Source organism: Petaurus breviceps, unplaced genomic scaffold, assembly GCF_028583685.1.
Source record: "Petaurus breviceps papuanus isolate PSGF00001 unplaced genomic scaffold, PetGlider_PUasm1.0 140, whole genome shotgun sequence".
Classification (NCBI taxonomy): domain Eukaryota; kingdom Metazoa; phylum Chordata; class Mammalia; order Diprotodontia; family Petauridae; genus Petaurus; species Petaurus breviceps.
The window spans coordinates 27,598,965-27,612,645 of NW_027185698.1; the positions used below are offsets into that span (position 1 = coordinate 27,598,965).

At 34.9% G+C, this 13,681-nt stretch overlaps 1 protein-coding gene across 12 annotated transcripts in view; it reads right to left on the bottom strand.

Annotated features, from left to right (window-relative positions):
• The window catches only part of CPEB2 (cytoplasmic polyadenylation element binding protein 2), a 79,251-nt gene that overhangs the window by 23,049 nt on the left and 42,521 nt on the right, over positions 1–13,681 (bottom strand). For all 12 annotated transcript variants that reach the window (XM_069069588.1, XM_069069573.1, XM_069069557.1 and 9 more), the window contains 2 exons: positions 1,494–1,664; positions 278–367 (listed from right to left, as the gene is read on the bottom strand). In XM_069069588.1, coding sequence (XP_068925689.1) covers positions 278–367; positions 1,494–1,664 — 261 coding nt within the window. The remainder of the gene's footprint in view (positions 1–277; positions 368–1,493; positions 1,665–13,681) is intronic.

Consider the following 13,681-nt stretch of genomic DNA (forward strand, 5'->3'; position numbering starts at 1 on the left):
ACCAAACACATTCCAATGTACACAGGCACAAAGTTCTTGGATTCAATTGGTCATCATGAGCCATTTTACTGGTTGGTTTCTTCTCATTAATAGAAGTGCTAAGGGGAAAGATAACTATCAGATGTCCTAAAAGAATGGTGCACATGTGCATGCATTCACAAAGAACACACAATCATTTGAAAAGAAATTCTAAGCACCAAGTGACCGACATTTATCAGAAAGGGTAAAATAAGAATGACATTTCTCAGCTCATATGTACTATATTATATATTTTTACCTTTTGGTGGGAAGTAGGACTTGCTTTCTGCTTTGTGAGGCCAGTCTACTACCAGAGGCCCAAATCGTCTGAAACTAGCAGTAATTTCATCTAAAAAGAAGCAGATGATAGGAGTTAGAAATCAGCTTTTCCAACTCTCCTTCGAAAAGATACTCTGTATTTTTTATAAGTTAATACAGTTTTTAGATTTAATACTTCTTATTTCTTACCATCTCCAGTGGAGGGAAAGAAAATTTGGAACTGAAAGTTAAAAAAAAATTTAATACTTAAATAAAACACTCCACAAGGTAAGCTAGAAAATATATTTGTAAGAACCTGAAATAAGAGACAAAAACAAGCTTATAAAGAAAACGAGTATTTTAAGACTTCTTAGATTCCCTCTACAAAAAATCATTCTGAAAAAACATTATAACCAGGATAAATCACATTAAAACCAGAATAATCAATTAAGTATAAATTTAAACTTATCTATTAAATTTTTAAATATTCTGTGGCATTAATATTCAGATGATTAAGTCTTTAACAGGGATCATAATACAAATTACAAAACGTAATAAACTAGAGTAACATCTAGTCAGCATATGCTAAGTTATTTCTAGAGTAAATATCCAAAGAACTACCTGACCTATTTTTATTTATAAGCAAAACTATGCTATAAGGTCTACTTTAAATGCTTCCTTAGAGATCAAAAGAGAAAAAATTTGAAAAATTAATAGTATATCAGAATAAATCAAGATATGCCACCCCCCACAGGGCAGACTGGGTTCATACTGATATTCACCTCATATACTATTTTTTTTTTGCTTTTTGGAGGGCAATTGGGGTTAAGTAACTTGCCCAAGGTTACATGGCTAGTTTTTTTTGTGTGGGTGTTAAGTGTCTGAGGCCGGAACTGAACTCGGGTCCTCCTCACTCCAGGGTCCCTGCGCCACCTAGCCGCCCCACCTCATATACTATTAAAGAAAACTTCTATGTTGAATATTGCTCAGAGTTAAGTATGCCATTAATTGGAGTCCACAAATCTTGATATAAAGGAATGTATAATACTGCAATAAATTTAAGAAGGAAAGTACCTTCAATTTATCAGAGTAGTTCTCCTTTGAATAATTAAAAGTTAAGACTATTCGAGATGGCTACTTACCTGTTCTTAAAGAAAAAAAAAATAACCTACACTGTCTCCATTTCCAGTGTTCCTCTCTTAAAAATATCAACTCACCTTCATCAATATCAGGAGGAAGACCACCAACAAAAACTTTCCGAGAAAAACGTTCTATCCTCTCTCCATTCTGATGAGCTGAGTAACATGTGGGTGAATTTAAGACACCAACTTGATCACTGTGGCCATCATCCAGCAAGCCATCATCTATTGGGAAGAGGGAAGAACGGCCTAAAACACATAAACACATGATAAAATTGTAATTCAGGATTTTCGGAAATAGGGTTAAAAAGCCAAAAATACATATCAAAATATTAATGAATGACATACTCAATAGTCTACAAATAGATTACATGAAGAAAAATTAGCTTCCCCAAAGGAAATCCAAAAATTACTGATTTTATGTTTTTATGAAAGAAAGTCATGGTCTAAATAGTTTTTAAAGATTGGATGAAACAAATTACTCCTGTTCCACTAACAGAAAAGTGAATAATATTACAATTCAAATATCTGAGCTTTCTCACTTTTTGGAGAAATTAAAAAGAATCTGGCTGTGTGGGGAAGGTAAAAATCTGCTTGGACAGAGTCTATAAGAGAATGAAGCTTCTGCATCTTTATGGCAAGGATGAAGTTAAATGCCTGAACTATTTGAATAGACAATGCAGAAAATCTGGTTTTAGGTAACAGGTAGATGGAAGAAGCTACAACTGCAAAAGTGAGATGAAACCCTAAAATAGCAAATCAATAAGTTAACATGCTTTACACCTGAAGCTAACACAAAGCAACACACATTTGAATATTTACTGAGGGTTGGTTGGTAATATGAAAATGACTAAGAGGCAGCCCCTAACACCAAGGATATTAGTCTAAACAGTGTTGGGGGAGGAAGAAGACAGGAAAATAATAGTCCTAAAAAACAATAGTAACTGTGTTAAGCACCACAAAAGTGGTATCAAAGAATTATAGAATATGGATGAGGGAAGCAATGGTAATCAGTGAGACTTTATTAGGAGATTGAAATTTGGCATTTGAATTGGGCCTTGAATAGTGAATAGATTTTCAAAAGATAGAAAAGTCAAAAAGGTAGTTAAGGTTGGGGAAAAGCACAAGCAAAGGCAAAGAGAAAAGTCCAGGTATTTGGACATAGTTAAGTTCTATTCGGTACTTAGTGAGATAGCTGGAATGTAGAAAAGAAGACTGGTTTTAGAAGGCCTTGAATACTGATCATGGTGTCAATGATAGATGTTTTTGATAAGGATGTAATCAAAATTCAGAGACAGGATAAAAACCCTTCTATGACAGTAAAAAGGTTTCAGTTATAAAAGTCAAGGGAAGACAGTTTCAAGAAAAAGGGTAGTAGGCAACCTGGGTCAAATGCTATAATGAGGTCAAATTGAATAATGCCTGGGAAGAAATATTAGGTTTAGTAATGAGAAGTCACCGTATATAGTAAATTTTCATTTATTGTATTTTTATCCCCAGCATGTAGCACAGTATCTGGAACACAGTAGGCACTTAATACTTATTGATCGATAACTTTCAAGAAAGCAGAAGCCAAGTCATAAGGAAATAATAATGACTAGGCAATAAAGTAGTGGAAGAGTAAGACTTCCTTTTGAGAAAATTTAATTGTGAGCAGAAGGGCTTTACTGAATTTGCAAGGGACTCCTTACAGGTAGAGACTATGTCTTATTCATCTCCCCATTTCTTAGCCCAGTGCCTGTACACATAAACATAAATTTAAATTGTTGTTGTTCAGTTATTTTTTAGTTCTGTTCAACTCTTTATGACCCCATTTGGAACTGTCTTAGAAAAGATATTGGAGTAGTTTGCCATTTCCTTCTCTAGCTCATTTACAGATGAAGAAACTGAAGAAAATGTGGTTAAATGACTTGACCAGGGTCATATAGCTGTGAGTATCTGGCTAGTAAGCCAGATTTGAACTCATGAAGATAAGTCTCTCTGATTTCAGTTCTGGATTTTACCCACTGCACCACATAAGCTGCCCCAAGTTTAAATTAACTATGAGGAATAAGATGGTATCTTGGGTATGGCAAAGTCAAGGTATGAGGTTTTCTTTTTTGGGGGGGGGGGAGAGGAGAAACACAAGGGAAAATCTGACTATGTAACTTATTTACACTATGACAGTGCCAGTTTATATTTTTAAAACATGGTGCTTTTCTGGATCACAGATTTTAGATCTAGAACATACTTCCAAAGAACAGGAACATTACCCCTTCCATGCCCCCCCAATTATTTAGAATAAGATAAAATCGAGGAAATTGCAATATGTTAAGAGATGGTTAATGGCATTAAGACACATGCAAACAGGAGGGCAGTGATTTATTTAGAATCTAGATAAAAAGGACAGTTAGGAATAAGATTTCTGCAAGCACTTATCAACCTCTATCCATGGGAGAATAAACTACACTTGACTGCCATTAGATTGAAAGCTCTTTGAAAGCAAAACTTTTATAACATTTATCTTTGTATTCCCAGGCAGGTACAGTGCCTCAAACATAAAAAGTACTTAAATGTTCAAGTGAAATGGTAAACATAAATATTTAATCACTATTTACTATATATAGTTAAGTGAGGCAAAGTCATCAGGCTTTTCTGCCTACTTGGGTGTAATAAACAAAAAGACCTAACCCATCTAAATGAAAAGATTATAAAATGCTTATCAAATGGATATAGTCAATTTTGTGACAACACAAATCAGATTCAGAGTTTCTTTTTGTGCAATTTTCCAAGAAAAACATTGAGAATGCAGAAAATGATGGCACTTCACAAGGCACAAGCAACTTTCTGACACCCATGTCCATAAGCAAATCATATTTTTCAAGGTGAACTGCCAATATTTATTGCAAATCTGATGCAGTAAGTTGGAGCTGTAAGTGGAAGAAAGGATGGGCTGTACTCCCGCTATCTCTTCGCCTTCTGCTATGGCCTGCTATGCTCCAAAGCAGCAGCCTAAGGTGGTAGGCACAGCCACTATTTATTGTAGTATTTATGTATTTCTCAACCATTTAACATGAATAAAACTGTGCTACCATTTTTATTAGCTTCTGATCTTTTTTTCCCTGTCACTGATGAAGGTTTTAAGTGTTGTGTGTTTTTCAAGCTCTGTGGTTTTTATTTTGCAACTTTGCATAGATCTTTTTAGGAACTCATATGTCATGTTACAGCAGAAGTAACTATATAACATAAATATAGGAGGAATATCTAACACAGGATTAAAAAAAGGTCTTAACAGGATGTGGTTTCTGTGTCATTTGGTTACAATTAGTTAAGGTGTTTTTTTCATTGTTGTTCAAAGGCAAAGCTCATTGTTTAGGGGAGGGGTGGTATGGAACAGAACTATGATGTAAAAATCAAAGGCATCAATATAAAAATAAATTTTTTAAGCCACAACATTAAAATACCTTAATACCCAAGATTCCATGTATTAACTAATGGTGATTATGATTTTAGATGACTAACAAGAGAGCACATTTTCCTCCTCTCAGAGGCTTATGTTGTTAGACATGGCCAAGATGTTGGCTGGTTTTACTCAACTACAATTCTTTCTTACAATGGAGGGTTTAATGTGGGAGAAGTGTTAAGTCAAAAGTTATTATGTGTGTACATATGTGTATGTATACATACACACATACATGTTTTAAGGTATCAATAAGTTTTTTTCAGGTTCATGACATTATAAAATCAGTTCAAAATGAATAAAATAAAATATAATAAAGATAATGGCTTGCAAAAATCTACTTCACAAGAAAAAGATGGGAAAGGCATGAAAGTTCTGGGGTTTGAAGTGTATTAAAAGTTCAATATAAGCCAATTAGGTTTGATTTGGTAGCCAAGAAAGCAAATAAAATCTTACACCCCTACATTAAAGAGACTTAGATTTGAAGAATGGGGAGAAGGGGAAGGGAGACAGATTTAGGTCCTATTACATTCTGCCTCAGTCAGACTGCATTTGGAAGACAATGGCAAGCATTAAGAACATTAAGAACAGGGTGACCAGAGGATCAAGTCATATGGTGCCCAAAAACAGGAGGAACACAGAGAAGTTTAGAGAAGATTCGACAAAACCATGAACTAGTCTTCAATAGTATCTGAAAAGCTGTGAACATGGAAGGGTAGATTAAACTTGTCATTTCTGCCCCCAAGAGACAGAACTAAGAGCAATGAGTGGAAGTTACAAGGAAAGAAATTTAGGGTTGGTGCAAGAAAAAAGACTTTCTAAGAATTAGAATTATCCAAAAGTGCAACAGGCTGTCTCAGGAAATAGTCCCTTCTGGAGGATGGTCTCACTGGAGATCTTCAAAGACAATATGACTACTTGTAGATTTATGTTTTAGAAGGGATTCTTTTTCAGGTATGAGTTGGATTATATGTGCTGTGAGGTCCTTTCCAATACTTATGAAATTTCTGTACTACTCCCTTTTATCTAGATTCTGTGATCAAAGTTTTTTTTACTTATTTTATTTATGAAATACCTTCATACTAGAAATGTCTTAGACTCAATTACTTTTGTCTCCAGAAAAGTATAGTTTCATTTTAAAGAGCTCTTTATTTGAAAACCAAAACCAAAAAACCTGACCTTGCACCAAGATCTATGAAAAAGAATACTAGTTTAAAAAGAATAATTTATACAATTCCATGATGAACTTGGTAATTAAGATGATAAACTTACTTCTCTGTTTATGGGAACACAGTGAAATAAAAAATAAAAAAATAAAATTTTTTTCATTTTCAAATGAAGTTTGACTCAAATCTTGGTTTCTTAAGTGCTAAGAGTTTGCAAACTTTACCTTGAAAAAGTATTTTACTGCTGATATTAACAGCATATACAGAACAACTTCATTGTCTTGCTTTTTTGAGGAAAGAAGGTACGGTAATTGGGGTTAAGTGACTTGCCCAAGGTCACATGGCTAGTTTTTTGTGTTAAGTGTCTGAGGCTGCATTTGAACTCAGGTCCTCCTGACTCCAGGGCCGGTAGTCTTTCAAATTATTACAAATTCTTTTTCACAATAAGAAAATGCATTTTATCTTAAAAAACTAAGTCTCAGAGCCAAGTTCTAGATTTGAATGGAAGCACAATATTGAATTACAGAAGTTTTACTGGTTAGAAGCAATACAAAAAAAAAAAAAAGCTTGGTCCCAAATGACTAAACTTATTTTGTCTCTTTGCCATAAATACTATCGGAATGCTAACTTTACTAGGTTTAATACCGAATAAATAAGGGAATAAATATTTCACATTCATGTTATGCCTCCTATGACGACAAAATGAAGAATTAACATAGCAAATCTTCATAGCTAGAAACAATTTTAATGCATCCTTTCTAGAAGTAATCTGAAAACTCTATAGTTCTAAATTTTTAGTCAAAAATAATCGGATTAAAAAAGTCATTTTTCTTTCCTTAATTATGCTTCTCTTCTGTGCTCCTACTCTCCTTTGTCAATTCACAATTTGGCAATGAAGAAGAAAAAGAAGAGAGGAAAAAAAAGTGGAAGTTTCTTCCTTGTTCTACATTTTAAGGCTAATACTTGCAAAATAAAGACAATGAATGGTAGCAAAGGTAGTTAAATGTGGCAAGGAATAAAGATATGCTTATCAAGTAGCCTGTTTGAAATAATTCTGTGCATAAACCAAGACAAGATGGGCTTTTTCTTCATAACCAAAGGCCAAAGATACCCATGAAGTTATCTCCTTATGGAAAAAATGCTACTCTCTGTTATTTTAATACTATAAGCACTAACAACTGAAAAAAAAGAAAACATCTATTTTCAGTACCAAGCTGAAAATTTCAGTACTTAAAATTTTTTCAATGAGAGAAGATAAAGAATACTTAAGTGAGAAAATCAATAGACTTCTCATTAAATGCCACTACCACAAATTATCTTCACTATAGCTCACATTCCTTTATACAATAGCAGAATTTCGTCATTTGAATGAATGCAATCACAACAAGAGACATTAAGGAAACAAATCTTCATAGTAACAAAAAAAGATTTCCAAAGCAACTGACACACTGATTATTTCTATATTAGATGAAGCAAAACTTCTAGTACAAAAGAACTAAAAGAAGCTAAAGAAGCTAAAGAACTCCTGAAAGTTATGGTACAATTTAGTCATCAAATACATATAGTATTATGGTTGTGTTTTTTAATGTAAAATGTATGCAGTCAGCAGATATAGATTTGTAAATATACAAATAATCCCAAACTTAAGCAAATGATAGACAAAACCAATATTGCTGCTCCTTCCCACCAATGCTAGACGCAGATGAAATACAGAGAACCACTGAAAATTAGTGCCAAAAGGGAACTCAGAGATCATCTACCCCTTAACTCCCTATTTTTATAGAAGGTTACTGACTTTCTCCAAATCACAACTAGCAAACAGCAGAACTTAGGTTCTAAGAACCTAGATCTTTTGGCATCAGGTCCAGCATTCTTTCTACTATATACCATACTTCCTTCCTCTAGAGTTTTCAGAAAACCTAAAAGTTCAAAAGAAGAAGGGAAAAAGCATGGAACATAGTAACAGCTTAGAAGAGTTGATCCTAGGGACACACTCCTATAGTTTTACCTCTTCTTCCTTCCAGAATTTGTCCTGCATGCAGAAAAAGGTGGAAAACACATTCTCATTCGTTTAAACTGTACCACTGGGCTTTTTCCTCCCCAAGACTTAAAACACTTAATAAAGAACTTAAGCTATTTGAACTCAACGTTAAATAGGCATTTGTGGGTTGATCGTGGAATCAATTTATAACATATACAACATTGCTGCTGTGGAAAATTATGTTCCAACTTACAAATACCTATTCTTATGGAACAGGAAGAGGAAAGTGGCCTGGATGAATCTACATAGGTAGATTCAAAAATGGCTAAATGACTAGATTCAGAGTCATACTGAATGGCTTATATGAACTCTGAAGGAGATCTCTAGTGGAGTATCACAGGCTATTTGTTCTGTGAAATTTAACTTTTTTATCAATGCCTTTAATTAAGGCACACACATGCTTATCAAATGCACAGTTAACACAAAACTGAGGTATGTAACATGTTAAAAATGATAAAAAAAAATTATAACCTGCTAGAACGTAAGACTAGATCTAACAGATAAAAAAAATGATAGAGATAATTTAAAATCTTTTAAATCATTTGTCCACCCCTCCCATTTTCCCAGTCTAAGACATCTGCTGTGGAATCACTCTCAGGCATTCACATGTAAACCAGTTCAACTTATGCAGTATTCCACCCTCTAATCTCTTGCACACACACCCCTCATTCCTATTGCCACTCATCCTTTTGCAAACCCCAACCCTAGATTGTTTCCCCCTCACCACCACCATCTGCCTTCTCTGTTCCTATTCAAATGCTGCTAAATACAAGAAGTCACATAACCTTCCAACTGAGTTTACTACAAATTTATATTATGTAGCCTCAACTGGGCCCTCACTAATCCAGTACAATCCTTTTACTCCTCCCTGATTGACTCTCATATTCAGAGAAGTTTGTGTTAAACCCTTCTTCTTGAGTCATGTAATGCCACCCATTTATTTACCTCTTTCTTTAGGCAAAGAAGGTCATTGATTACTATGCTGAGGAAATTAAGACCATCTGTCATGAGTTTTCACTTTTCCCTAATTTATCCTCAACATTCAGCCTTTTTTTCTTCTCTTTTGCTTTTGTTTGAGGAAGATGTGGTGGTTCTCTTTGTCATCCTCTATTTATACCCTTAATGCCACCCCCTCCCATCTCCTCTTTGATCAATGCCCCATCTATAATTTCTATCTGATGGTTCTTTCCTTATTCCCCAAAACATAACCAAAAAACTACTTTCATTTCACCCTGTTATCACCCTTTCTCAAGCTGTCTTTCTAATCGCTTCCCTTTCATAGCCAAACATAGTGGGTTGCTTCTTCTTTTTCACTTTCTACTCCTCCAATTCCTTGCATTCTGGTTTCTAGACCCATCAATTTACTGAAGTGTTCTTTACCATATGACCAATGGTTAACTACTAAATGCAATGGCTTTTTCTCAGTCATCATTCTTGATGGACTGTTCATGTAATGTTCTGCTAGGTATTCCTACTCTCTGGCTTTCGTTGACAGTTCTTGCTTCTGGTTCTTTTACTACCTGTATGATTGCTTCTTCTGAGTGTTCTTTTCTGGGTCATCACCTCTATAGTCCTTAGCTTACACAGAGTCTGACTATAATATCCTACCCAGAGAAAAAGGTAAACATTTGTTCATTCTCTTCCAGCCACTAAAAATTAACCTGTCATCTTTTCATAAGAGGGCCTTTTTCTCAACCTAGCTGATACAAATTAACAAGTGATTTAATAAGTCAAGTTTCTCCTCTTACCACTCCTTCCTCCACTATGAATTGATAAAGTTTAAGTTACATTAAATGTACTATCCCCTGTAGACAATTATTAACATCTTATTATGGAATTCTAAAAGACATATAGTGACAGGCTGGTTTGGAAACTATTTAGATGCAAGAGGACCTCTACATATTCTCTCAGTTCAGACTATACAAATGGCTGCCTGTTCTACCTACACGTATGCTCATCTTTAGAGGAAATACCTTAGACAATATTTGCCCGAGTTGTTTATATCAATAAAAAATTGTCTTCCAAAATGATTTTGCTAGATAGAAAAGAGTTATATAATGAATCTAAAAGTCAATATTAGAAAAATTTAACTGTTTCCTGAAAGAAAAACCAAAAAAGCCCCATTAATTTTAAGACTTAAAATGCTAAAAAGAAAAATTGGTTAAATAAAAGCTTTTGTTTATATTAGTTTTTAACTTGAGGAAGAAAAAAAATCTTAAGAATATATGAAAGCAAACAGCTGCTAACCCTGAAACCAAACCAAAAACTGATTCTAAGTTAATAAAAATTTGCAAACAGATCTAAATCTTTAGAAGGACCTTAACTTTGTTTCAACACCTGTACAGCTTCCATGACCTCGTACACAATGAAACTACACTGCTGTTTTTCTGTCCTAGATGTCTGTATGTCCTTTGTTAAGTACCTAAAATCAATAGGTACTTAACAAGTACTTGTTGGATTTCTCCAGGACTAGAGCAAAAAACTGACAAAGGTTTTTGGTGAAGAACAGAATAAATCACTCAACAATTACCTTATTAAAGTGTGTTAAGATAACCTATATTGTACTTATTTTTGTCACTCTTGCCCTAATCTTAAATGACCTAAAATTTAGAAGTAATTATTTCTCATTCAAAATTTACTTAAAATATGTTTGTTCCTATCTCTAAATCAAGACTGATAAGGTTAATGGAGCGTTTATTTTTTTTTACACTCATTCTTAGATGAAAGGCTCTACGCTTTAGTGGTAAAAATCAGTTTATGTGTTTCCCAAATTAATGGAAATATCTGAATTATCATTTAGGTATTAGAAAGGTATAAAAAGATTTGACTAACATATGTTGTGCAGAAACTCGTTTAAGCACTGGGGAAAGAGATTAAAAAGTTTAGCTAAGTATAGGCTTTTTGTCTCTACCCTTACAGAAAGTAGAATCCAGGAGGAAGAAAAGACAACCACAGATAACTGTATAACAATATAACAAACAATGCATTGGAGAGTTGGTAAACTAAACACTGTATAAGACTCAAGGCCTTATTACCAACCAAGAAGATCTGGAAAGGCTTTATATATTGGGGCATCTGAACTGAGCTTTAAAGAATGGATAGGAATTCTAGACTTTGGGAGAAGGTGGGGGAGGAAGAGGAGAATATTGCAGAGATGGAGTATAGTAAGCAAAGGTTCTGAAGCAAAGGATAGTAAAGGGGAGTGTAGAGGTTAGAGAGCAATCTGGCTAGAGTATAGAGATGTATATTAAGAAGAGGCTAGAAGATAGGGTGATACCAGGACAAAGGAGCTTGACTGAGTCTTACAGGTTAGGCAACAGGCAATCAAGATAAAAGATAAGATAAAACAAAACAAAACAAAAACAAATAAAGCTTTCTCTACTAGGTTAAGAAGGGACTATCTACCATATTTGATCTTTCTTTTGTAGCCAGTTTAATTATAATAGAATTCTTGGAAATGGGTTGAAGAAGCTAATAAAATTTGCAGACCTTTCAAATAGGATGATTTTTGCAAATGTGAATGGTCTCCTGAATTTTTCCAAATAAATACAACATGCCCATTTAAAGCCAATTTGCCTCTTTCTCCTCCTATTCTCCCCAATAATTTTTCCCTTTATCAATATGGGCAGATACCAAGCCATTGTGCAAATACACTTCTTTAGACTTCAGAAATGGTTTAAGTTCACATGAGGGTAGATCACACATTTCCTTGTGACAAGTATTTCAAGCATAGGGACAAGTGTGCAAAGGGTCAGAAGAATGGAACTGTGGGAGAGAGGACATGGAATATTAGTTCAGTTTAGATTGTAGTGTGTATGAAGGAGATGAAATTGAGGCATAGTTAAGTTTATAAAGGCAGACTGGAGCCAGATTGTGAAGGACTTTAAAAAACAACTAGAGACACAGGTCTTTAATTCTAGAGAGAATAAAGAGCCATGGGGGCCTACTGAGCAAGGGGAATAATATAATCAGAATTTTGCTTTAGGAATAACAATTTGGCATTCCATTGTGGATAATGGATTGGAGACGGAAGAGACTGAAGGGAGAAAGATCACTAAGGACACTATTGTAATAGTGCAGGTGAAAAGAGATGATAATCTCAACTAGGATAGTGTCTTAGTCATTAGAGAGTAGACTGATGTAAGAAATGTCAAAAAGGTAGAATGAATAAGATTTGGCAACTGATTGGATATAATGGAGGTAGAGAATAATTCTGAGATGGGAACCTGGGTACCTGAGGATGTTGTTGTCCCGTACAAAAGAAAAGGGGAGGAAAGATTTTGGGAGAAAGATTATGAATTTTATTTTGGACTTGTTAATTGAAGAGTAGAGGCTCAGTTTATTTTAGTCATCATTTTGTGTCAGTCTGAGGAGATAAAACAATTCCTAGTTAGGTGCTGATCGACAACATTATGACAACATTATTACTTTAGTTAACTTTTTACAATCTAGTTGAATAACTGTCTTTTAAAAAAAAAGTTGCCACTTGGAGGTGATAAATACAGTAAGCAAGGTGGAAATTCAGCTCTATGCAGGAATCTATTCACATCATCTACTGAATGAAAGCAAAGCACTATGCAGGCCTGAGGGAAATACAAAGTATAGACAAGAAATATTCTCTACTTAATGGAACTTATGGTCTAGAAAGGGGATTAGAACTCAACCTGAGATGTGAGTGCAGGTAACTACCAGACTGAGGATGCCCCTTTCTCTATGCAGGTTGTCTACAGTTCCTGCAATATCAAGTCTGAAAGCATTGCCTAGAGCACTGAGAGCTTGTTGTCCTGTCTAACTCTTCATGCCGTCCTTTTGGGTTCTCTCGGCAAAGATACTGGAGTGGTTTTGCCATGTCCTTCTCCACTTCATTTTAGAGATGAGGAAACTGAGACAAGCAGGGTGAAGTGACTTGTTCTGGGTCACGAAATAAACATCTGAGGCCAAGTTTGAATCTACTGTGCTACCTAGCTGCCACAGCCACCTAGGACTTGCAGGGGGAAGGGGGTGGGGCTCATACAGCCAGTTTGTGTCAGAGGTAGATCTTAAATCCAGGACCCTTTGTGGTTCCCACAACAAGGGACATGACACAAAACTCTAATAAAAGTCTACCTTAGAGTCACTTGTATATTAATTCATTATTTTGTTTTTCTCTGGAAGCTGAGGCTCTGAAGGAGCTTGACAATGATCTAATTGCTAAATTTAGGGGGAAAGATCATGAGTTAAGTATTGGACATACCGAGTCAAAACGTTCATCCAGTTTGAAATGCCCAAGAGTAATCTGATGATTTAGGACTAAGCTCGAGAGAAATTGTCTAGATGTGTGTATAAATCTGGGAGTCAGCTACACAGAGATAGTTAAACATATTACAGCCGACAAGGATATAAAGAGAATATAAAAGGACAAGTGAAGAGTCTATAACAGTACCTTGGACAGAACTCTAAAGTCCTCCCCCTCTTGAAACTTGCTTATTTCTGTCAAAGATGCCATAATCTTTCCAGTCTTGCTGAGACCTCGCCAAATCTTTCTATTTCTATCTTCACACCATCTGTTGCATCTGCCCCCTTCTCTCCATTCTTGCTTTAGCTCAGGTCCTTTTCACCTCTTATCTGATTTTTGTAATAA